General features: G+C 37.7%; 1 protein-coding gene across 2 annotated transcripts in view; it reads left to right on the top strand.

Annotated features, from left to right (window-relative positions):
- Nucleotides 1–25,637, top strand: part of DMXL1 (Dmx like 1) — a 110,837-nt gene that overhangs the window by 33,798 nt on the left and 51,402 nt on the right. For both annotated transcript variants that reach the window (XM_063295308.1, XM_063295307.1), the window contains exons 11-22: nucleotides 2,666–2,919; nucleotides 3,022–3,676; nucleotides 3,927–4,048; nucleotides 6,200–6,289; nucleotides 6,537–6,639; nucleotides 10,387–10,503; nucleotides 11,395–11,616; nucleotides 11,934–13,580; nucleotides 14,426–14,536; nucleotides 15,075–15,244; nucleotides 16,866–16,963; nucleotides 25,374–25,539. In XM_063295308.1, coding sequence (XP_063151378.1) covers nucleotides 2,666–2,919; nucleotides 3,022–3,676; nucleotides 3,927–4,048; nucleotides 6,200–6,289; nucleotides 6,537–6,639; nucleotides 10,387–10,503; nucleotides 11,395–11,616; nucleotides 11,934–13,580; nucleotides 14,426–14,536; nucleotides 15,075–15,244; nucleotides 16,866–16,963; nucleotides 25,374–25,539 — 3,755 coding nt within the window. The remainder of the gene's footprint in view (nucleotides 1–2,665; nucleotides 2,920–3,021; nucleotides 3,677–3,926; nucleotides 4,049–6,199; nucleotides 6,290–6,536; nucleotides 6,640–10,386; nucleotides 10,504–11,394; nucleotides 11,617–11,933; nucleotides 13,581–14,425; nucleotides 14,537–15,074; nucleotides 15,245–16,865; nucleotides 16,964–25,373; nucleotides 25,540–25,637) is intronic.

Genomic DNA, 25,637 nt, shown 5'->3' with positions numbered 1-25,637 from the left:
GGGTGTGTGTATGCCACTGCCCTACTTGGGCAGCAATAACTGCAACTAAACGTTTCCAGTAACTGTTGATCAGTCCTGCATGTCAGTTTGTAGGAATTTTAGCCCATTCCTCCTTATATGTAGCCTCCAGGCTTTCTCTCATGAACTGCTTGCTTTAGGTCCTTCGACAACATTTCTGTAGGATTAAGATCAGGACTTTGCCATTCCAAAACATTAACTTCCTTCTGCTTTAACTATTCTTTGGTCATGCAGCTTGTGTGTTTTGGGTCGTTGTCTTATCACCCACTTTCTCTTGAGTCTCATTTCATGGACAGATACCCTGACATTTGCCTGTAGAATTTGCTGGCACAATTCAGAATCCATAGTTCTATCAATGAAGGCAAGCCATCCTGGTCCAGAGGCAGGAAAGCAGTCCCAAACCATGATATTGCCACCACATTGTTTCACAGATGTGATAAGCATGCAGTGTTTGCCTTTCACCAAGCTTTTCATTTAAGCCCAAAAGTTTATTTTGGTCTCATCTGTCCACAGAACATTCTTCCAATAGACTTCTGGCTTATTCATGTGGTCTTTTGCAAACTGTAGACAGGCAGCAATGTTCTGTTTGGAGAGTATTGGCTTTCTCCTTGAACCCTGCTATGTACACCATTGTTGTTCAGCGTTCTCCTGATGGTGGTTTCATGAAGACTGATGTTTGCCAATGCAAGGGAGGTGTTTATTTCCTTAGACGTTTTCCTGGGATTCTTTGAGACTTCCTAGAGTATTACTTGCCTTGCTCTTGATATGATCTTGGTTGGCTGACCACTCCTGGGGAGGATAACAATAGTGTTGAATTGCCTCTGTTTGTACGTGATCTGCCTGACAGTGGACTGGTGGAGTCCAAAGTCTTTGAAAATAGTTTTGTAACTGTTTCCAGCCTGGTATCACCAGCTGTTTTTCAGAGTCCTCAGAAATCTCCTTTGTTTGAGCCATGATGCACTTCCATGCACTTGTGTTCTGAAGATCAGACTTTGAGAGTAGAATTCTATTCTTTAAATAAGGCAGGACATCCCACACTCACCCCTGATTATCATCCATTGATTGAAACACCTGACTCTAATTTCCTCTTCAAATAAACTGATAATCCTAGAGGTTCATTTACTTTTGCCACACACAAATATGTAGCTTCGGATCATTTTCCTCAATAAATAAATGAACAATTACAGTGTTTTTGACTCATTTGTTTTATTGGGTTCTCTTTATCTGGTTTTAGGACTTGTGTGAACAGATCACCTTTTAGGTCATCTTTATGCAGAAATATTGAAAATTCAAAAGGGTTCACAAACTTTTAAGCACCACTGTATTAAGCAAGTTGAGGTAAATGCTATAGATACTTGAGAAGTTGCACTGATCAGCAATTTTTTTAAATTCTGCTTTTTACCTCTGTTAGAAGTTTTGAGACACCTGGAAAATAGTGGCTACAATCCTGTAACCTTGGTATAAACGACACTGAAATAATTGTTTCTGAGTAAAAATTTATTGTGTTACATTTTGTTGTGCCTACTACACTGATTTCAAATGTATGTTATAAACTGTAGGTTATAGCTGCTAATAGTTGCTAGAGAATTTTCACAGATTTTCTATCTTGCTTCTGTTAAAGAAAGGAGCTTCTGTGCCTTATGCTATATTTATTTATTATCTTGCCTTTATTATTTTTATAATAAAGGAGGGATAATAAATATTTTTATAAATAACTCAAGGCGGCGAACATACCTAATACTCCTTCCTCCTCCTATTTTCCCCACAACAACCACCCTGTGAGGTGAGTTGGGCTGAGAGAGAGTGACTGGCTCAAGGTCACCCAGCCAGCTTTCATGCCTAAGGCAGGACTAGAACTCTCAGTCTCCTGGTTTCTATCCCAGCACCTTAACCACCAGACCAAACTGGCTCTCTCCATGCATAGTAGGAAAATAAATGTCTCTTTAAATTTAAACTTAGAAAATGTGAGAATCTGATATGGCCCTGTTAACTCAGTGTGTCTTGATTAGGGTTAGGGTGTTATGGACATGGGCAAAACATGGTCAGTTAATCAAGCTACTTAACTCTGCGAGAGTGAGATTTAGTTCTGAACAGCTCTGCATGTGTTTAAAGTTAAACTCCTCATCTGGTGTGCCATCCAATCCTTTTCCTCTCCATGATTGAGTCTGAGTTCTAACTTCTCTAGGCACTCTGTTTTAAGTTTTCACCCTTCATGGTCATAATGGGGGTGGAGAGGCAGAAAGGGATGGGTATGCAGGAGTGCTGACTTTTGGTCATACTACTAGGAGCAAGTTTCTTTTCTCTGCTGCAGTTTAAAAATACTTTCAGAAAGCTTGATAAATTTGGAAAGAAGTGATAGTCTCTCAGCTTGCTTTACACTGCTAGATGGTCTAAAAACACACAGCTGAGAGATGAGTATTCATGCCATCTGGCCTTGTACTGTGCCAGCTCACGGTAGTAGGTTAGCTTTATAGAAAGAGAATAACTCTGTTGCTGCGTCATTCAAATTCGTTGCATTTATGGATATAAATGGTGATACCTTTTGCTAGGATTGTTTCAGAGAAGCCAAAAAAAACCTGTTACCCCTAGATTTAAGAATGCATTTAATATGTAGATCTCTTCACAGTGTTTTTTATAATTCTGCTAGAAACTGATGACAATAGAGAAGAACAGAGAAGAAATCAAGAACAGAAAGAAATTCCTGGTGAAAAAACAGTTCTAAATTCAAGCTCTGTTCTCTTGTCTTCAGCTATTATTGATCATGAAATTGAAATACAACTAGCTGAATGGAACAAAAATGCAGACATGCTGTTTAGTATTCATCCTATGGATGGGTCACTGCTGGTATGGCATGTTGATTGGCTAGATGAATACCAGCCAGGCATGTTTCGTCAAGTACAGGTATTATGACTTTACTGGTACCATGTATTTAAAAAATGAAATCGTTTTGGAAGCTTAACTTGATTCTAACTTTCTTTTCTCTCCTTTTAAAAATATTTTTAGGTGTCATTTGTTTCAAGGATTCCTGTTGCCTTTCCTACTGGTGATGCAAATTCACTTTGCAGAAGTATAGTGATGTATGCTTGTACGAAAAATGTTGACCTTGCTCTTCAGCAAGGCAAACAAAAACCATCTGGCCTTGGTCGCTCCTGCTCTATGTTAATTTCTTCAGGTCATATTAAATCACCCAACAGTTTAAAACTAAGCATCTTCACCCCAAATGTTATGATGATTTCCAAGCATGCTGATGGATCTCTAAACCAATGGTTAGTCAGCTTTGCAGAGGAATCTGCTTTTTCAAACGTACTCAGTATTTGCCACAAATCACGATACTGTGGACATCGTTTCCATCTTAATGACTTGGCTTGCCATTCAGTACTTCCATTGCTACTTACAACCTCTCATCACAATGCAGTGAGGGTACCAGTTGTTGATAGCACAAAAGAGGCATCTCCAGAGCATCAAAATAAAGGTTCTGCCAGCACATCTCAGGACCTTACTGCTGTCTACAGTGAACTTATCCTCTGGAGAGTTGATCCAGTTGGCCCACTGTCTTTTTCTGGTGGAGTTTCTGAGCTTGCAAGAATAAATTCCCTTCATGTATCTGCTTTTTCAAATGTGGCATGGTTGCCTTCCCTCATCCCTAGTTACTGCTTAGGTAAGTTTTCTTCCTTATAAATAAAATTAGTGTATATAATAGAAAATACACTATGACTTTACAACATTTACAAGGGATTCTTGGAGATTGTCACATAATATCTGTCAGCAACTCCTTAAAACTGCATCTTTGTTCCTTCAGATATGTATAGCTGCATAGCCTTTGTTAAGCTCTTCATATCTGAAAAAAGCACTGGATGAATGTATTGGAACTTTATTTGTTACAGTTACATTTTTCTAATTGCCTCTAGGTGCATACTGTAATTCACCAAGTGCTTGCTTTGTTGCAAGTGATGGACAACATTTGAGACTCTATCAAGCCATAATAGATGCCAAAAAGCTACTCTGTGAACTGTCAAATCCAGGAATTTCTGTAAGTAAAGCCCAACTTTACTTGTAATATTGCCAGGTAAGTTCAGTTTACCTACCTGTTCATCTAACCAGAAGATTAATTTTGATTTATGAAAAAATATTTTCTAATCTCAGGATCATAGAACCTCCGAATAAACTACTACAGCATTTTACTGAGTAGGGTAGGTTTAACTAATGGGGACTTGGACACTGTTGCATGAATATATTCTGTTTGGCATCCTGATCATACTTTGCCAGCACTGAATTACATAATCTGTAGACCACCAATCTTTGAAGGAGACCATCAATCATTTCAAGAGTAAGAACATCTGAAATAAGAAACTAAACTTATTAGAATATATTAAGTGTTAAGTACAAGGAGACATAAATTGCCTATTATCTTAAATTCTTATTTCCCTGTTCCAGTATTCGATTATTAACAAGATTAGTATCATTAATCTATTTTTAGTATGCAGTAAGCATAGACAGTCTTGATAAAATAAATTTTAATTGATTTTTTTCAGACAATTTGTAGCCTTACAGTTGCTTAAGCTATGTACTAAAGACTCTCAAATATAAAATTAATTATAAACCATTACCAAAAGTAGTGGAATTAATTGCTTCTTCATATTTCCAAAATGATTTGCCATCTTCACAGACTTTCAAAATTTAGGATCAAGTTAAACAAGTTACATCATGCCTGACTTAATTGTTTATTTTAATTTTCATTTCCAAATTTCATCAAAAGTGGAAGTGTCATGTAGAGAAGGGAAGGTACCTGATACCCTTGGTGCCTGCCAGGTTGCTAGTTAACTTTATTGTTTTCTTTTAATTAAAAAAAGGGACGCGGTGGCGCTGCGGGTTAAACCGCTGAGCTGTCGATCGGAAGGTCGGCGGTTCGAAACCGCGCGGCGGGGTGAGCTCCCGTTGCTCGTCCCAGCTTCTGCACACCAAGCAGTTCGAAAACATGCAAATGTGAGTAGATTAATTGGTACCGCTTCGGCGGGAAGGTAACGGCGTTCCGTGAGTCATGCTGGCCACATGACCCGGAAGTGTCCTATGGACAACGCCGGCTCCAAGGCTTTGAAACGGAGATGAGCACCGCCCCCTAGAGTCGGACACGACTGGACTTTACGTCAAGGGAAACCTTTACCTTTACCTTTAATTAAAAAAGGAAGCTGTTATCAACCATCAGCATCATCTTTATTTACAAGAATGTCTATGCAACTCACGTGGGTCTTGTTGCCATTCTTTAAAATAATATGGCCCATAGGCAACTGGAGCCCAGTACTTTAGAAATATGCCTATCTAACTCCCTCAGCAAAAAAAACTCCACAAAGTTATATTGAATTATTGCAATTTAAGCAGTTTGCCTTCTGTTAAATAGGTGTTTTATGATTGGTCATATCAACAATGGCATCCATTTTGTGAAATCACTATTATATTCCAAATACATTCACCAGCATAAAGATACTGCCTATCTCCATTGAAGGCTATTTGCTAAAAATCTGCTTTGAAAGTTACTTCTCCCTCCCTCCCTTTCTTGTCTCTCTAACTATGTCTCTATCTGAGCAAAAGCTGCTTGAAAGAGGTAATTTTTATTAGGAATTAAAAATTATTGGACATTATTTTATTTTTTTCAGTATTGCTGCTGCCCAATTCTGGGCAGCTCACAAATAAAAAGCAACATAAAAACAACAAAATACTATAGAGAAGATTGGAAGATGCAGCACCACCCCGATAACCTATCAGATTTCATTGGAGTTGGGTGGCCAGTAAATTTAAACAAACAAATAAGAATTATAGCCTTCTGGCTATATTCAAAGGGGGAAAAAGTCAAATGTGGTTTGTCCTTGAATTTATAACCTGCAATTTTACTTATTCTAGATTTAATTAGTTAAATTTTCCTTGGTATGGAAAATAATTTATCCATTTTGTTTCACTTAAGTATTACATACATAAAACAAAACAAGAAGCAAATATACACATCATTAAAATTAGTTTTATTGCCGTAAGGAATTACTAGGTTGGTAGAAAAAGGAGATCCAATAAATATAGTGTAGCTAATTTCATTAAACTGAGAATCAGTAGATTGAAATGAAGAAATTATTGGTGAAATTAATGTTATAATTGCATGACAATTAATTACTGGCCTTTGTTACTAACTCTGCAGAAATACGTTGGCAAATTTTTTAACATCATAAGTCAGCAGTCTACGGCTAGACCAGGTTGCATTGTAGAACTGAATTCCATTACAGAGCTGGTAAGATTCACCATTATTTTACCTTGTTATGCCTTATTTTACCTTCTTCAGTAAAAATATTGATGAATAAAAGGTAGCTAAAACAATGTTAGCCATGTATTTATTGTTTTAATATTTAATAACAAAAAGCATTTAACATGAATCTTTATTTTAACTGTAAGATACCAAATATTTTATCAAAACCTAATATTGCTAGATTGTTGCCACTCTGTTTATTATATTTAAAATGTATTTGTTTTTAATTTAGCATGGTGAGAAAATACAGTTGCTTCATGTTTTTCAAGAAGATTTCATTTTGAATAATCTTGAGAATAGATTCTCAGAAAAAGAGACAATCCTACTTGATCCTGGTAAAGCATATACACTTAATAAATTTTAAGTACAATTTATCATGTAATAAGCACTTTTATTTGTAGCATTTTGTTGTTAGCCTGGGTTTTATTAACACACAGTTTGTAAAACAGTTAATATATTTTATAATCAGATACAGACATTTTGGTTCTATACTAACGTTATATTAATAATTTAGATCCAAAATAAGACTTTTAGTCATACTTGTTCTTTGTCATGGGAAGCTGTTGATAGATACAATTTTATACCTGATTTTAATTGTTTCATTTCTAGTTTTAGATTTTATAACTTGCATTGTAATCTCTCTTGAGTGCTGTGGGAACAGAAAGGAAAGATAAATTTAATAATAATGTAAATAAGTTTGTTCATTAAAAAAAAGATTTAATATCGAAAAGGCATGTCTGTCAAAGATTTCCTTTCTTCTTGGTTCATTTTTATTCAAACTGCATAGAAAAAGAATCATGTCCAGACAAATCTTACCCAAATTGAATATGCCATTCTGATATAAAACTGTAATAATTACAGCAATAAAGAAAGATATATAGTGCTTAGCCTATCCACATAGAAGAATGAGGCTGAATGAATTGCAGAGAGGATTGCACTACTTCTAATTACAAATTAAATATGTCATTGTTGAAAGTTTCCTTGAGTTTCAAAACAGAGGAAAGGAGAGAAAAGAAAAGAAGAATTTTCCTGGGAGGAGAAGGTTGTCCTTCAGGGAGAAATATCCATTCTTAGTGGATCCCTTGTTATATTAGTTTTATGTTTATGAAGAATTTATTATGAGGAGGACTTCAGAAGTTGCTTTTTGCCTACAATCTGAAATATAATCATTTTATCACCTCCTCCTTTTTACTATGTGCTATACATCAGTCAAAAACAAGAAGTATAAATAGGAACAAGCAGCTGATTTTTCTCTGAATGTAAAGGTTAGCCATGGTTCTTGCTGCTTTTCTGGAACTGGCCAGCAAACAGATAGCAATACCCTGTACTGCAGGCTGCCACTGATAGTGTTTATAAAATTGGTCCGGGAGCCATAGCAGCTGCTTTCTCAAATTGCACTTACTTCCTGAGCCCACTGCTGACATTGTCATAAAAATGGTAGCTACCCTTGTGTTCTGAATAACCCCTCCCCGCCCCCCAACTCTACTTGCCTTTAGGAAAGCCCTTAAGACTTGTCCTCCCCCCCCCCAGGCATTTAATAAAGGCGGGATAAAAAATTTAAAATAAATAAATAAAAATTTAGCCCATTTGAGTGGAGTCCCCTTTGGTTGTTTATATGTTAGATATATAAAATATAAAATCTATTAAATAAATACGGCTAATAATGATGCATCATGTAAACATTTTTATATGCCCAAAGGGGAATACTAGGTGAAAAGTAAATTGTAAACCGCCCAGAGGCCTCCGACGGGAAGAGATGGGCGGGGATAAATTAGATAGATAGATAGACAGGCAGACAGACAGACAGACAGACAGACAAAACAGTACATACCACTGCATCAATCCCTGTTTATTTGAAAATATGGGCTAAACTAAACATAATGCTCTGTGCATAATTTGAAAATATCAGTTGCTTGTTGGTCTTTAGCTGCAATCTCTGAAAATCTCAAGCACAGCAAAATATACTAAGCCAGGAATTGTTTTAATTGTGATTTGGAGTCTTACAGGCAGGCAAAGTAACCATTGTTTGTTCAGCCAATTCATGTTTTGCTTTCCTGCCATCTCACTTGCCAGTATTTAATTGGTATGCTAAACCTACACACAGCACTAAATGAGTGTTTTTCCTTTTAATGCAAGTGTGGGTTTTGTTTGGTGTGAAATGTGTTTTTTGCCTGTGTATTTCTGAGAGGACTTGTGGTGGTCCTTATGTGTTCAGGAATTAATTTTTTGACAGGTTTGTGTTTTTGCTTTTCTATTTAAAAATAATAAACAAAAAAATTAAAACACCATCACCCACTTTGGGTCTGCCAGCTTTTGGTGTATACCTTTGAAATGCTGATGTTATTTTTGAGCCAGTTGCACTTCCCTGTCCTACATCATGTATAGTTCTAAAAAATATTTTGGAAATATGCAAAGGGGTAACATAGATGAAAACTGAACTTTATTTTTCAAGTTTGGTCATTGCATTCTGTATCAGCTGTTTCAAAATCCTTAAAGTAGGCCCCACATAGTACATACTACAATAATATGAACCAGCTGTAAGTAATGCATATATTAACTGTATCAAGGACAATTTTCACTAGGTGGGTTCTGTTTAATGTAAAAGGTGAAAGGTCCCCTGTGCAAGCACTGAGTCATGTCTGACCCTCTGGGGGGACACTGCTTTCGCGACGTTTCCTTGGCAGACTATAGCGGGGTGGTTTGCCATTGCCTTCCCCAGCCGTCACCTTCCCCAACAACCTTTTTACCAACCTTGGAAAGATGAAAGGCTGAGTCGACCTGAGCCAGCTATCCGAGAATCCAGCTTCCGCTGGGATTGAACTCGGGTCGTGGGGAGAGTTTCGGTTGCAATACTGCAATAACTGCCGCCTACATTTGGTCTAATTTGATAAAAGGCATTTAGTCCCATTGATGCCTTTAGACCACCATAGTTGCACCACTAAGTCCAAGAAGATGTTTAAGTTATACACTGTCATGAGTACAGATGGTGAGCAGGAGGAGGCCCCTATCCAGTGGGGGAAACATATGCATAGTTTAGAGACTTTGAGCTGTCATTCAAAGAACAGACTCACCTTGAGTTTTGGGGTTTATCTGTCTGGGTTTTCCCACGCTTCTTCAGTTTAGTAGGGTTTTCTGTCTACAACAGCAGTTAATAAAACACTAGAGATTTTCTCCTTGTCTCGGTGTGGTCTTTGCTTAGTCAGGACATACACTTTTGGAGAAATGGAGCTCCTTTGAAAACCAATTTGAAACTTCCATCTGGAAGAGTGAGAGCAAGTTTGGTGTAGTGGTTAAGGCAGCAGGTCACAAACCAGAGACCGTGAGTTCTAGTCCTGCCTTAGGCACTAAGCCAACTGGGTGACCTTGGGCCAGTCACTTTTTCTCAGCCCTAGGAAGGAGGCAATGGCAAACCACTTCTGAAAAACCTTGTCCAGGAAACTGCAGGGACTAGTCCAGGCAGTCACCAGGAGTCAAGATTGACTCGAAGGCACCCAAAATAAATCTAGAAGAGCAGACTTCCTATCAACAGGGTCAAACCCCATACACCTAATCCATTATCTGGCATAAATAATCCACTAGGCTAAAGTGTTTCTGTTCCAAGGAAATTTGGGATAGAACCAAATTAATCCAGCTAGTTCAAAGCTACCTGAAAGCCACAACTTTCTCCAAAATCTTAGTTATAAATAGTAGATTAGGTAATGGATTTAAACTGAGTTTATTTAGTAGATTTTGCTTTCTTAAGGTAGAGAGTTAACTTAGAGAGTTAATGCTCTCTCTAACCGAGACATTAATGATCTCCAAAGTAAATACTGTATAATTCAGCCCTGACCAGTATGAGCATGTTTCCAAAAGCAGGTGTAAGGCTTCAGCCTCTGAACAGCTTATCAGTGTCTTCAAACAGACACTGAACATTATCTTAAACAACCTGACCTGGATGTTTTTGACAGCATGTGAGTAACAATGTGAAGGTTTGATATTTCACATATTTAAACTTAGCTAAAGCATATGCAAAGGAGTAACAGTAAACAGCTGGAGAAGTTCTTAATTGCTGCGTTGTACTGAAAACTTTTTTTGTTTTGCAGGATATCAGAAAAATGGTTTTTCTGAAAAATTCTATTTAATTGTAATTGAATATACTCAAAGCTGCTCACTGTTACATATGTGGAAATTACATTTGAAATCCATGCCAGTCTCAGTGGGTATGTTCTAAATGTTTGTAAAATATATGTAAGAAATTATACAGTATACTTAATTCATGAAAAATGTATTCATTTGATAATTGCAGGGTAAATTCATTAAGTATTCATTAATGAATTTCTCTAAGCTGTGTTCTAAGAATGTTCTATAAGCTGTGCATTATTTTTCAAATACATGTAAGTATCGGTTTTAGCTGCTCTTTGTCATTGTCTCATAATCTTTTCAGACTTTGCCTGAAGGCAAAGGCAAATTATTAATAAAGTAAAATAATGTTTCAAAACTCTTTTATGTCTAAGATTGAATAGACAGTGTGTATACTATCCTTTTGGTGGTGCCAGTAATTCATAGGAATTAGGAATAAGAAGGATATTAGAAGCACATAGAATCCCAAAAGTGCCAGTCTAAAGAATGAGGTAGTAAGTTCACTTTGTTGTCGCACTCAGGATTATTCTGCTTGAACCTGAATATTAGTGAAGAACACTATATAGGCATAATAAGCTAAATTCACTGTCAACATGTTTAATGTTTGTAGTTGTAGTTCAAGAGCTGGTAAAATAGTTCTATAGAGACACTAGATCCAGTCCTTAAGACCAACAGCAAGAAATATTGTGCTGGATACAAAAGGAGTCATGCTGAGCGGTGTCATGGTCCAGGTAAAGTTCAGTATGTCCTTAAAACTATTTTGCATGTGAGATGCAGGGCAGGCTGATAGGAATATTGTCTCTAGCAACGGCTCAGCCTTTGATACTGCTGGTTTCTAGTAGCTTCTTGTAGGAAAACAAATATGTTGGTATAAATACAGAATTGAGTTAATATTGTAATTTCACAATATCTTGAAATTTCATAGAACTGATTCTATTGTACTTCTAAATAAAATATCCCAATTTTTGTAGATGAAAAAATAGTTCCTAAGGCATCTGAAACAGCATCACAAGAAGAGCTTTATTCTTCTCCGGACCAAGAAAAGCTTCACAATTCCTTTACAAAGAAATATCAAGTCTGCAGAGATAATCTTCAGAGTACCAGCCAACTAGCTCTTTCTTCAGAAATTGTCTATAGTCAAGAATTGAATTTACCAGAAGGAGTGGAGATAGTAAGCATTAAACCATCAGCAGGTTTGTAAATTAAAAAAAAAATTAGTGTAGGAGAAAATTGTGTGTTAACTAACTTTCATGTCAGCTTTTCTTCAGAGTTTTCATTACATCTTAATGATAACTTGAAAGCCTAATATTTAAGAAGGAAAATTAATATAAAAATAACCATTAAAACTACTTTAAAAGTTATGCCATGTACTATAGTAAATTTGGATTTATAAACTATAAAGCAGTAAACTCCGCTCTTCTTAATTTCTGAAAAATTTGCTTGAAAAATCTCATGTTGAACTGATTTTTTTCTGGTTAATATCTTAAGGATTTTTGTTTCTTAATCTTAGGTCACTTAAGTTCCTCTTCAATTTATCCAGTCTGCCAAGCTCCTTATCTTCTTGCAACACTTTGTTCAGATGGGAAAGTTAGGTTTTGGAGGTGTAGAATGGCACTGGAAACAGATGTATTACCCAAACCAGAGAGTACTAAGAACAGTGATATGTATGTATGGGAAGAATGGCCATTGCTTATTGAGGATGGACATCTTAGTAGCAGTGCCCTTGAAGTGTCTGGTTTACCTCTTGAAATTAGCTGTGCTCATACAAATCGTTTAGCTGTGGCGTACAAGCGAACACCACCCCAAAACAATCATTCTGAAGATTTTTTGGTGAACGTTGGCATTTTTGAATGTGAATCTACAGGAGGCTCTTGTTGGAACTTGGAACAAACACTTCATTTAGATGAACTAAACTTAACACTGGATTCTTTGAGTGTTAATAGTAGCTCAGTAGCAGAAGGAAATAAGAACTTAACACTCAGAACACAGCATTTGGTTCACTTAGACTGGATGTCTAGGGAAGATGGCTCTCATATATTAACAGTAGGCATTGGTTCAAAGCTTTATATGTTTGGTCAGTTGGCTGGAAAACGGGAACAAAGTGCTAAAGAAATGCTTGTACTGCCCGTATGGGAAAATGCTAAAACCTCTTGTACATCTAGATTTATACTGTTACAATGTGTGGATTTGGTCTCATCAGTAGAAGGATCACCTCCTCTACCAGTTTCTTTGTCTTGGGTTCGTGATGGCATCCTTGTAGTTGGGATGGATTGTGAAATGCATGTTTATTCTCAATGGCAGCCACTTTCAAAGCAAGATCCCATTACTGTAGACTCTTATAATGGGAGTACACCATCCATAACAAGTTTAATTAAACAAAGCCAGTTGTCTGGTGTTCCCTCACCAAAACGAACATTAACCAGATCCATGACTAGCTTTGCTCAAAAACTTGGTGGGAAACGAACTGTATTTGATCTGTCACTGGAGATGGAAGATTCTGGTCTCTTCGAAGCAGCTCATTCATTATGTCCTACTTTACCTCAGTATCATCCTGTGCAACTTTTGGAACTCATGGATCTAGGGAAAGTACGTAGAGCAAAGGCCATTTTATCTCATCTTGTCAAATGCATTGCTGGAGAAGTCATTGCCATAAATGACCCCTACCATGAGAAAAGGTACCGTTCTCTCTCAATCTGTGCTAGTGGGAGTAGTACAAGAGACCCTATGACATTTAACAGATGTGTGATAACAGACTATACAGAAATAGATTCTGTTCCACCTCTTCCTTTGTACGCATTGCTTGCTGCTGATGAAGAATGTGTCTATGCTTGTACTGAAAAGTCAAATACTCCAAAAAACCTTAACAAACATGTGGTTGATGAAAATTACGAGGATCTGTTTCAAAATTCCAGCCTATGTACAGATGAACTGTCTACAATTGAAGTAGATGAAGATGACAAAAAGCCAAAAGTTATAGATCTTTCTCAGTATAGTCCAACTTACTTTGGACAAGAGCATGCCCAAGTTCTTTCTCGTCACTTGCTTCACTCTAGCTTACCAGGACTTACCAGGATGGAACAGATGCTATTGATGGCATTGGCTGATACAATTGCCATTACCAGCACTGATATAGGAGAAAGCAGAGACAGAAGCAAGGGTAAGTTTTATAATGACCCATTCAGTTTTTCTTTTTAACAGCCCTGTGTACAGTTATTAAATAAATAAATAAATAAATAAATTGCAGTGTATTTAGAAACAAGCCTCTTTAAATTTTTGTAACAAACTGCAACACTTTAAAATATTATTAGATAATGCTCACAAAATACATCAATTTAATTACGAAGGGGATTGGCATATATGAAATGTAATGATACAGAATAGACTAAGTTTGGTAATTAGAGGTTTGATTTGGGAAGTATCCAAGGAAGATTAATGATATAGTTTATTTAGAAGATAGTAATATGATTCTTCAAGTTCTTTTTCTACCTATGCTCCATAGCTACTGTTTTTTTAACACTAGGTTTACTACTTCCTGGGAAAGTATTTTACTGTGTGTACCAAATAGAAACAGCTTTTGCTTAATTTTTTGAAGTTTGAAAATTAGAAAAGGAAAGAACCACCCTCAGCTACCTCTTTTTCTATATGTACTGGCAAATTTCCTTATACTATGGTAGTTATGGGGCAGCTTCACTGTGAAGCAACATTTTCTTCTGAATTTAGTAATATTTAACTCAAACATATAAAAAACAATAAATATTGTAAGGCTTTACTTGTCTGCTATAATCATGCTACTTAATATTCTGTAACATTGTAGAACCATTAACAGTTCTTGATTGCTTAAAAGTTCGTTTTACTACATAAAATTTGTTATTGGTTCCTGCTACTTTGGAACTATGCCCAACAGATAAGACTTAAAATATATAAAATAATGGAAAATATGGCAAATGGTGGTAGACTCTTGTTTGAAGAATTACATTTTGTAGACTGAATCTTCATTCATAGGAGGAGAAACCCTCGATGAATGTGGTTTGAAGTTTCTTTTGGCAGTTCGTCTTCACACTTTTATGACAACTTCTCTGCCACCTGCTCACAGAGCCCAGCTATTGCACCAAGGTAATACTTTCTTCACTCTTTGTATGATCCTAATGCAAAATAGGACAACATTTTTGGAATTCTTAGGTACGAATAGGATGGTTTCTGAGGAAATGTTAGTTTCTGACATGAAGAAACTTTGGAGTAATGCTGATCATGAAGAGATCCACTGAACAGTTGATATTATAGGATAGCTAGATGTTTCTGGCGGTCAACTGTTTTGGCTCTAGTGTGGGATCATCAAAGCTTTATGGGTATAGGTGTATCTTTAAACAGTTAAGTACAGGGGGAGGGTGTTGATTTTTCTTTTATTTTCGGCATACAGGCTTAACTAATAAATGCTTTGTGTTTTAAAACTTTTTAACTGTAGCTATTTATTTGCAAGTTGTTAGTTACTCATGCAAATTATAATAACTAATATGACATCTTGTATGATACTTCATATCACCAAATTTTTTAAAGTATCAGAAAAAGTCACTAAATCTTTTCAAGTTAATATAATTATCAATAATCAAGTAAATTGAATAATTATAAAGCTAATCATTTGTGGTTATTTCAGGTTTGTCTTCGAGTCATTTTGCCTGGGCATTTCACTCTATTGCAGAAGAAGAACTTCTAAACATGCTTCCTGCAGTACAAAAAGGTGATCCAACATGGTCAGAACTTAGAGCTATGGGAGTAGGATGGTGGGTTCGAAATACCCATAATTTGCGCAGATGCATTGAAAAGGTAAATGCAATTTATAACAAACTAGAACTTTTGTTTAGATAATAGAGTGCATGAAAAAAAATCTGATTTTTTTAAGCAGAAGAACAATGTTTTGAGTATGGATTAGAAAGAAGAATGAAAAGGAAAACAGGTATATCAATTTGGACAAAGAGAAATGTTTGCTGTTCCACACTGCCATGAAAAAGCTTCCCATGGGAAATTTTTCTGCCTTTGTTACTATTGGATTGTAAATAGTTCATCTTATTTAACCACAGGTTATAATTCTTATAAAATCATATTGCTTCAGATGACAGCAATTGGCTGTTTTTTCTTTGTCTGCCTGTTTTACATCTGTTGATTAATATTAAAGGAACCAATGTATCAAACACTTTGCTTTGAGCAAGACTGAAGTTTGCACTTGAAATATTGACATCATTAAATCTGGCTTTATTTTTATATAGAGGGATGGAGTAAGTAGAAACTTAAATTCTATTTTATTTTTTAATGGATATACTTTGAAGAAATGCCAGTGAACAACCAGATGTACTAAACAGGGCTTAATCTCTTAAAGTGAAAGGCTCTTTTTATATTTACTAAACTACTGATTCGCCTAATCAGTAATTCTGATTCAGTAAGCTGCCCAGAGTCACTTGCTGAGATGGGCAGCTATAGAAATTGAATGAATGAATGAATGAATGAATGAATAAATTCTGTAAAGTAAAAGTTCCCTTTGAGTTGAGTTTGATTCCTGGTGACGACATGGACATAGTTTCCTTGACAACAGTTCAGAAAGAAATGGTTTATTCCAGTCTGCATTCCCAGATGATCTATACAAGTAAGAACAAGGTCTCACCTCCTTAGAATCAAACCCAAACAAGGTGGGCCAAGTAGTGCCACCTGCTGAGATTTCCTAGGAGAATGTCCCACCTAGACAGTTGAAGGGCAGATGTAATCTTTTGAACTAGCCCATTCATGGTTTGTCTTTAACCTACATGCATATGTTATCTGCAATGTTTATGTTGCTTTCTTTTTTTCAGCAGTAGCAGCAGCAATGTTAATTGGATTTATTTTAGTAAGCTGTTCAACTATTTCTAGACTCCTTCAGGTCAATTGGTACTCCCAGTGACCAGATGTGGGGTCCTCAACAATTTAAGTACAAGATGAAAATTATAATAACTCTGTGACTTGAAAATAGTTTTCAAAATTAGCAGACATGGATTCAGATAGAGTAAGCTTTTATTTTTCTCATATTTATAACTCCTCTTTATTTAAGCATTAGAAGAGTAGCTATGAGCTATCAGGAATTGCATTCAAAGGAGTGCATGAGATTCCATGCAAGCAGTTGAGCAAGGAGGTGAGCAAGAGAGAAAGTGCTCTCTGATTCTGTGCTAAGCCTGAAATCCAAGTGGGTTACTAGAAGGTAAATCTCTTAGTCCATAAACAACATAAAATTTACTTCTTATAAATAATGGTCTGTGGTTTTTCCTATAAATAAAAATCTTGTATGATTTATAAGTAGTATTGGTTTAGCTTTTTCGTCTATTAAACATAGACAAATTATTTCCAGGAATTGATCAAAATTTTCCTGGATATAACTATGGCTATATATTTATAACCACCAAATCTACTATTATCCTTTCAGGTCGCTAAAGCAGCCTTTCAAAGAAACAATGACCCTCTAGATGCAGCCATTTTCTATCTTGCAATGAAAAAGAAGGCTGTAATTTGGGGATTATACAGGTACAGTTTTGTAATAGAATTTAATTCAGTATACATTACAAGTAGTTCTCTTGTATTTCTACTGCTTAGTAGAATTTCTGAAGCTTCTGTCATTTAAAATAGCTGTTCAGTGCTGTTGATATAAAGTTATTTAGCAGAGTTGAGCTAACTTGAGTGCAAGAATTCAGAAACTCAGGAGCTGGAAAATTTCTGGAGGTATTCCACTGCTACGTAAAGGACATTTAAGGAGCAACTCACCTACCCCCAAATTCACTGTCTCTCCTTCATATGTATGCACTTTTCTTCTATTAATTTATTAGAGCCATGTCAGAAATATGTCAGGTTACTCTATTTTAATTAAGCATTCTAATTTGCAAACCATATCTTTGATCATCTCCTTCCAGGGCGCTCTACAACATATGAGGGTTGAATGAAAAGTAATGCCTTCATGTCCATAACTTAGTTAAATAGGAATAGTTTAGTAAATTAAACAGGGAAATAATCCCTGAAGTGAGATATTTTGTTACATGTGTTTACTTCTCCACATAAACACCAGTTTACTATATACTTCTTCTAGTGGTAGACAAACTTCTTATAGCTGCCAGAAAAGAACTCCATCCTTTGTCTCTCTAAGCAGGTTTTGTCAGTTCTTTCTACATCTTTTTCCTCTGCCATTTTGAAACAACACTGAACAAAGTTCAAAGCTCAAGATGGAAATTTAGCTGCAGCATAACAGTGCTAGGCCTCATACCTCATGAGCCACCCATTAGGCAATTGAAAAGTTGAATTTTACCCTCTTGACTCATCCGCCAGACAGTCAAGGCTTGACCCCATGCAACTTCCACATTTTCCAAAATTGAAGGCATACCATTGTGGGCAACTGTTTGGCATAAATGAAGAAGTAGAAAGACTGTCAGGACATGATTGAAGAGATATAGTGTGGGGTTCTTTTATGATGGTTTAAGAAGCTTTTCCATTGTTGGCAGAAGTTAGTAGTGAATGGTGGTGATTATGTGGAGAAGTAAATAGAGGTAACCAAGGAGCTCATTTCAAGGATTATTTTCCTGCTTTATTTATTAAAATATGCCTACTTAAACTGAAGTTACAAAGATGGAAACATTATTTTTCATACAACCGTCATATTATAATTTTTTTTTCAGAAATATGGTTTGTAGCATAGTAGAAGAACTGACATTAAAAGGTGGTTGTTGTTTATTCGTATAGTCGCTTCCGACTCTTCGTGACTTCATGGACCAGCCCACGCCAGAGCTTCCTGTCGGTCGTCAACACCCCCAGCTCCCCCAGGGACAAGTCCGTCACCTCTAGAATATCATCCATCCATCTTGCCCTTGGTTGGCCCCTCTTCCTTTTGCCTTCCACTCTCCCTAGCATCAGCATCTTCTCTAGGGTGTCCTGTCTTCTCATTATGTGGCCAAAGTATTTCAGTTTTGCCTTGAATATCATTCCCTCAAGTGAGCAGTCTGGCTTTATTTCCTGGAGGATGGACTGGCTTGATCTTCTTGCAGTCCAAGGCACTCTCAGAATTTTCCTCCAACACCACAGTTCCAAAGCATCTATCTTCCTTCTCTCAGCCTTCCTTATGGTCCAGCTCTCGCAGACATATGTTACTACGGGGAACACCATTGCTTTAACTATGTGGACCTTTGTTGTCAGCGTGATGTCTCTGCTCTTAACTATTTTATCGAGATTTGTCATTGCTCTTCTCCCAAGGATTAAGCGTCTTCTGATTTCCTGACTGCAGTCAGCATCTGCAGTAATCTTCGCACCTAGAAATAGTAATCTTCAGACCTAGAAAGTCTTTCACTGCTTCTACATTTTCTCCTTCTATTTGCCAGTTATCAATCAAGCTGGTTGCCATAATCTTGGTTTTTTTGAGGTTTAGCTGCAAGCCAGCTTTTGCACTTTCTTCTTTCACCTTCATCATAAGGCTCCTCAGTTCCTCTTTGCTTTCAGCCATCAAAGTGGTATCATCTGCATATCTGAGATTGTTAATGTTTCTTCCAGCGATTTTAACTCCAGCCTTGGATTCCTCAAGCCCAGCATGTCGCATGATGTGTTCTGCATACAAGTAGAATAGGTAGGGTGAGAGTATACAGTCCTGCCATACTCCTTTCCCAATCTTAAACCAGTCCGTTGTTCCGTGGTCTGTTCTTACTGTTGCTACTTGGTCGTTATACAGATTCTTCAGGAGGCATACAAGATGACTTGGTATCCCCATACCACTAAGAACTTGCCACAATTTGTTATGGTCCACACAGTCAGAGGCTTTAGAATAGTCAATAAAACAGAAAGAGATGTTTTTCTGAAACTCCCTGGCTTTTTCCATTATCCAGCGGATTTGGTCCCTAGTTCCTCTGCCTTTTCTAAACCCAGCTTGTACATCTGGCAATTCTCGCTCCATGAACTGCTGAAGTCTACCTTGCAGGATCTTGAGCATTACCTTACTGGCATGTGAAATGAGTGCCACTGTTCGATAGTTTGAACATTCCTTAGTGTTTCCCTTTTTTGGTATGGGGATATAAGTTGATTTTTTCCAGTCTGATGGCCATTCTTGTGTTTTCCAAATTTGCTGGCATATAGCATGCATTACCTTGACAGCATCATCTTGCAAGATTTTGAACAGTTCAGCTGGGATGCCGTCGTCTCCTGCTGCCTTGTTATTAGCAATGCTTCTTAAGGCCCATTCAACCTCACTCTTCAGGATGTCTGGCTCTAGCTCACTGATCACACTGTCAAAGCTATCCCTGATATTGTTATCCTTCCTATACAGGTCTTCTGTATATTCTTGCCACCTTTTCTTGATCTCTTCTTCTTCTGTTAGGTCCTTGCCATCTTTGCTTTTGATCATACCCATTTTTGCCTGGAATTTACCTCCAGTGTTCCTAATTTTCTGGAAGAGGTCTCTTGTCCTTCCTATTCTATTGTCTTCTTCTACTTCCACGCGTTGCTTGTTTAAAAATAATTCCTTATCTCTTCTGGCTTATCTCTGGAATTTTGCATTTAATTGGGCATATTTCCCCCTATCACTGTTGCCTTTTGCTTTCCTTCTTTCTTGGGCTACTTCTAGTGTCTCAGCAGACAGCCATTTTGCCTTCTTGGTTTTCTCTTTCTTTGGGATGTATTTTGTTGCCGCCTCCTGAACAATGTTGCGAACTTCTGTCCATAGTTCTTCCAGGACCCTATCTACTAAGTCCAGTCCCTTAAATCTATTCTTCACCTCCACTGCATATTCCTTAGGAATATTGCTGAGCTCATATCTAGCTGATCTGTGGGTCTTCCCTAATCTCTTTAGTCTGATCCTAAATTGTGCAATAAGAAGTTTGTGATCGGAACTACAGTCAGCTCCAGGTCTTTTTTTTACCGACTGTACAGATGTCCGCCACCTTTGGCTGCAAAGGATGTAGTCAATCTGATTTCGGTGTTGTCCATCTGGTGAAGTCCATGTATAAAGCCGTCTCTTAGGTTGTTGGAAGAGAGTGTTTGTTATGCAGAGTGAGTTGTCTTAGCAAAATTATATTAGCCTATGTCCTGCTTCGTTTTGTTCTCCCAGGCCATGCTTACCTGTAATTCCAGGTGTCATTTGACTGCCCACCTTAGCATTCCAGTCTCCCGTGATGAAAATAACATCTCTTTTAGGCGTGTTGTCCAGTAGGTGCTGCAGATCCTCATAGAACTGCTCTACTTCAGCTTCTTCAGCATTTGTGGTTGGGGCGTATATTTGGATCTCTGTGATGTTAGATGGCTTGCCCTGAATTCGAATTGAGATCATTCTATCGTTTTTTGGATTGTATCCAAGCACTGCTTTAGCCACTTTACTATTAATTATGAAGGCTACTCCATTTCTTCTGTGGTCCTCTTGTCCGCAGTAGTAGATCTGGTGGTCATTTGATGTGAAGTGGCCTATTCCAGTCCATTTCAGTTCACTGACGCCCAAAATGTCTATCTTTAATCTTGACATCTCACCAATAACCACATCCAATTTGCCCTGGCTCATAGATCTTACATTCCAGGTTCCAATGGTGTGTTGATCCTTAGAACATCGGATTCGCCGTTCACCACCAGCACCGTCAGCCGCTAGCCGTCCTTTCGGCTTTGAGCTAGCTGCGTCTTCACATCTGGGGCTAGTTGAACTCATCCTCTGTTCCTCCCCAGTAGCATTTTGACCATCTTCCGACCTGGGGGTCTCATCTTCCGATGGTATACGGACATATCTCTGGTTGTACTGATCCATTTAGTTTTCACAGCAAGAATACTGGGGTGGGTTGCCATTATCTTCCCCAGGGATCGCATTTAGTCTGACCTCTCTGTCATGACCTTCTCGTCTTGGGTGGCCCTTCACGGTTTAGGTCATGGCATTATTGAGGTGCTCAAGCTCCAGCACCACGACAAGGTAACGATCCTTTGCTGAAGATAAAAAGGTTACTAATACTGATACTGATGTGACCTCTAGGATAACTAAGGCCAATTCTATATCTATTGTTACATTATAGGAGAGCCTTTTTATAGGTACCAATGTGGCTGAATTTTGTTAATTCAGTACATATTTGGATTGGGGTTAATATTGTCCCAATCCTATACTTCAGGACTGTAAATTATGATATACTGAAACATTTTGTTATTCATTGTATTTATTACTACCTGTGGTTGCGTTGATCTTCCCAGTCTGGATACTCTGTTAAAAATTTTAGTTTTTCTTTTGGGTTCATTTATTACTAGCCTTCACACTCCACTACCAGTGATAGAACTCCTTGGCATATGCTCTATTCTATTCTTTCCTCTAGTCTAAATTATTTTGTATTTTCCATAGTATTTCAGTGACTATCTGATGGCAGGTAGGATCAAATGTGTCGTTTCTCTCCAAAGGGAGGTGACGAGATCTTCCCCGATCTTTCTACTGTTTTACAAAAGTAGGCTTGATTGAATTCCTTAACAGATGGAATTATTTGCCCTCTGTGAATGCTTATGTGAGGTTTCAGCCGGCTTCTGACTCAGAAAACGAAACTCTTTCTGAGTCAGAAGGGGAAACAGAAACTTACCAGGCAGAAACGGGAAAGCAAAACCGAGAAGTGACTCAGCAGCGCGGGAGAAGTTACAGACGCTGATTGGCCAGTCTTTGGAGGGAGGATTTGAATCCTCCAATCAGCGCACGGGAAAGGCGTACAGAGAAGCACGTGAAGAAGGCAGCCCAATTGGCTGCAGAGGGGAATAGGTGCGCAAGGGATTGGCATAAAAGGCAGGCATGTGAAGAGCAAGCTGCCGCAGCCCCAGCAGAAGAGTCCTTACCTGCATTGGAAACTTCGTCTGTAGCCGGAGGGGAATTAGTGCCTGCGTTTCCTATCATAGAGGACCTGTATCCTGCACATGCTGCCACAGAGAATCTTCTCCCAGCCGAATCCAACAACCTCAGCCTCACGTCCAGCTTCAGACCTCGCCACCGCCATTCTGCGCATTCCAGGCATGTTCCCAGTCTTGTTCCTAGCTCTCAGTCAAGCCCAGGATCTCCAGTCCAGTTTCATTGTGCTTCCAGCCTTGCCCAGAATCGCCAGTCCAGTTTCATCATGCTTCCAGCCTTGCCCAGGATCTCCAGTCCAGTCTAGTCGCACTTCGATTGCCCAGCCTTGTTCAGGAACTTCAGACCGATCTTGTTGTGCTCCAGATTCTCAACCCTGTCCAGGATCTACAGTCCAGTCCAGTCCTGTGTGTCCCAAGCTCCCAGCCTAGTCAAGAGCCTCCAGTCCAATCTAGTGTGTGCCAAGCTCCCAGTCTAGCCCAGACTCTCCAGCCAATCCAGCCTTGTTTCAAGTCATCAGCCTTGTCTTGAGTCTTCAGCCCAGTGTACCCAGTCTAGCCTGCATTGTCCAATTCAGTCCAGTCCAGTCCTCCTCCAGAGTCAAGCCTTACCCAGCGGTTCCAGTTTGGTCTTGCCTAGCTTCCAGATGCCAGCCTAGTTTGGGTGGTGTTCAGATCGCGGATACTCACCTCCAGTTCCAGTTTCACCACGTGCCCTAGCTTCTTCCAGTTTCCCAGCTCCACTCAGTGAAACCTGCCTAGCTGCTTTGCCACAGTCTCCTCCTGCAACCTTGCTGGTTCTCCTGTTGTTGCCTGGGTGGTCTTGATCAGAACCAGCCTACCTCATTGATCACAAGGACTTATTATTGTAAATAGTTGTATTAATAAAGAGTGTTTTTGATAATAACCCTGTCTGGCTGCCTCATAGTCTGAACAGGACAGCTTAGTGTCAGGGTGGCAGAGCTGAACAAATGATTGAGATGGTATATTTCTATACTTTTAAAATTAGAAAGGAATTAGATGCTTTTCCTATTTGATATATTTTATTTGGATGTGAGAATTGCTTGACAGATGGAAATGGTATAATTAGGAAGGTTTTGTGGGGGAAGGTAGAGAATTTTAGCTATTATAGCTAAGAATTGATGGACACTGATTTTGCTGAAGCCTAGAAATTGAATCATAGAATATAAGGATTGAACAGAACCTTGGAGATCATCTAATCCAACCCCTTGCCTAGTACAAGAATCCAGTCATCCCCAGACTCTCTGTAAACATCTCCAGTGAAGCAGAATCTACCACCTCTCAAAGTCATCTGTTCCATTGTTGAACAGTTTTTATCAATTAGGATTTTTTTTTAAATCAAAGTCTGCTTTCTCGTAATGTAAACCAATTGTTTCTTGTCCTTTCTTTTGGAACTCTGAACACTTCTTCATGTAGAATCTATGGCAGACGACATGGAGGACCAATTACTATCACTTGCACATACAAATTTTTCATTAAAGTTGGTTGTAACAACTGATGATCAGACATTGACTTAGCTCTGGCCTTCTGTGCAATACATATATATGGGACAAATGCTAGACTAGAGCATTTTTTGTTCTACTTAACAGCAAAAATAGAACTAATTTTGTGATTTGGTTAACAAATATTTTGTGACCTGTGATGTTTACTGGAAAGGGTGTGTTGGGATAAGCAATGATGAAGCACCAGCTAGTATGGAATAAGAAAGGGCACTGCTATTTGTGTGAAAGAGGTTGCTCTTCAATGAACAGCTATACTTCCATTTACACTTCCTGATTTAAAAAAGACTCCGTATTCTCAATTCAGTCATGAAGCAATTTGTGAAAATTATGAACTCAGTCATATTGCAACCTTTGAGCACATATCTTTTCAGCATTGTTGAGAAGTGGACAGCAAGTAGAACACTCTGCTTTTCTGCATGGAAGTACAATGGTTGCTGAGAGGCAGCTCCTAATAAGAATGTTTGAATGAGTATTAATTGATTACAGCAATGAGGCTGATAAAGTCATTTCTCTGTGCTCAAGTAGTACATCTCAGTAATATAATCAGTGCTCTCATTAGCCTTAACTTTTCCCTTCAGAATAAAGTATCACAATGTTTAATGTAGAAGATTAGATTTCAGTTTTTGCAGGTCTAAATATTGGTACAACCATGATTACCAACAAGAATTTGACTTTTTCCCTACTCTGTTTTTCTCTATTCTTCAAAGGAAAAAAATCAACAGTGTGTTAATAAGAACATTTGAAAGGCCCATCAAGCTGTGGCAACAGAACATTAAAAAATCTTTAAGGAATGAATCAGGAGTCCAGTCACAGCTGTCTTTCAACTTGAATCCTTCAACCGAATTTTTGTTGAATCTCAAGTTGAATTTCTCAGTTAGTGTGCTCTCTATCAATGCAGCTGTCAAATACTTGCAGATGTTTCCACTTAAAATTATAAGTTTAGATTTTCCTATCTAGTGGAAATAAAGAATAATAAAAGAAAGCAACTCAGTGTAGAACCTGAACTAAAGCTCAAGCTGTCTGCTCTCAAGCCAGATATTAGTCACCTGGTACAAAAGCAGAAACAGCATAATCCTTCTCACTGATATGAAAGACTTAGAGATTTCTGTTGTTGTTGTTACATGGTATGGAGTACATAAAATAATTCAAGTAATAGTTAAATTTGGATTAAAATTGTTGACGCAAAATTTAGTTTAAAAGAATGTTATATATGAAGGGAATGGAAAGACATAAACAAATGTGAGCTCTTAAAGACCAGAATATAGGAGGCTTTATTTAACTGGGTGATTGCCTCAGCTTCAGAATCTGTCTAGTAGTCTGTAACTGCAGAAAGTTTGAGAAACATTATTTTATGTCCCTTATCTCAATATCTTCTGGTGGCTTACTTTTGCCATAGCATTTCTGAGAGTTTTTATTGCATCATAAGCACTGGTACCTGAGTTAAATGTTGATTGTTTGTAATTGCATATGTAGAATTTTAGCAGCAATTTGACACTTTAAAATATGCCGTTTGATCTGAGTAGCATCTGTTTCTTTGATAAACATCAGTTTTTTTCTATACGTTGTGACTTAATAGATATAAATGATTACTTTGGCAGGTCCTTAAAAGATACCAAAATGACACAATTCTTTGGAAACAATTTTACTGAAGATAGATGGCGTAAAGCAGCACTGAAGAATGCTTTTTCGTTGCTAGGCAAGCAGCGTTTTGAACATTCTACAGCATTTTTTTTATTGGCTGGTCACTTAAAAGATGCAGTAGAGGTAACTAATATGTTTTCTTCAGGCTACTGAAAGAGTTTACAGTGCATTTATTAATATATTTACACATACTTCATGCTTTAATAGTAGAAGCAGGATTT

Source organism: Candoia aspera, chromosome 2, assembly GCF_035149785.1.
Source record: "Candoia aspera isolate rCanAsp1 chromosome 2, rCanAsp1.hap2, whole genome shotgun sequence".
Taxonomy (NCBI): Eukaryota; Metazoa; Chordata; class Lepidosauria; order Squamata; family Boidae; genus Candoia; species Candoia aspera.
The sequence above is the reverse complement of the archived record's forward strand: the minus strand, read 5'-3'. Positions and strand labels throughout refer to the sequence as shown.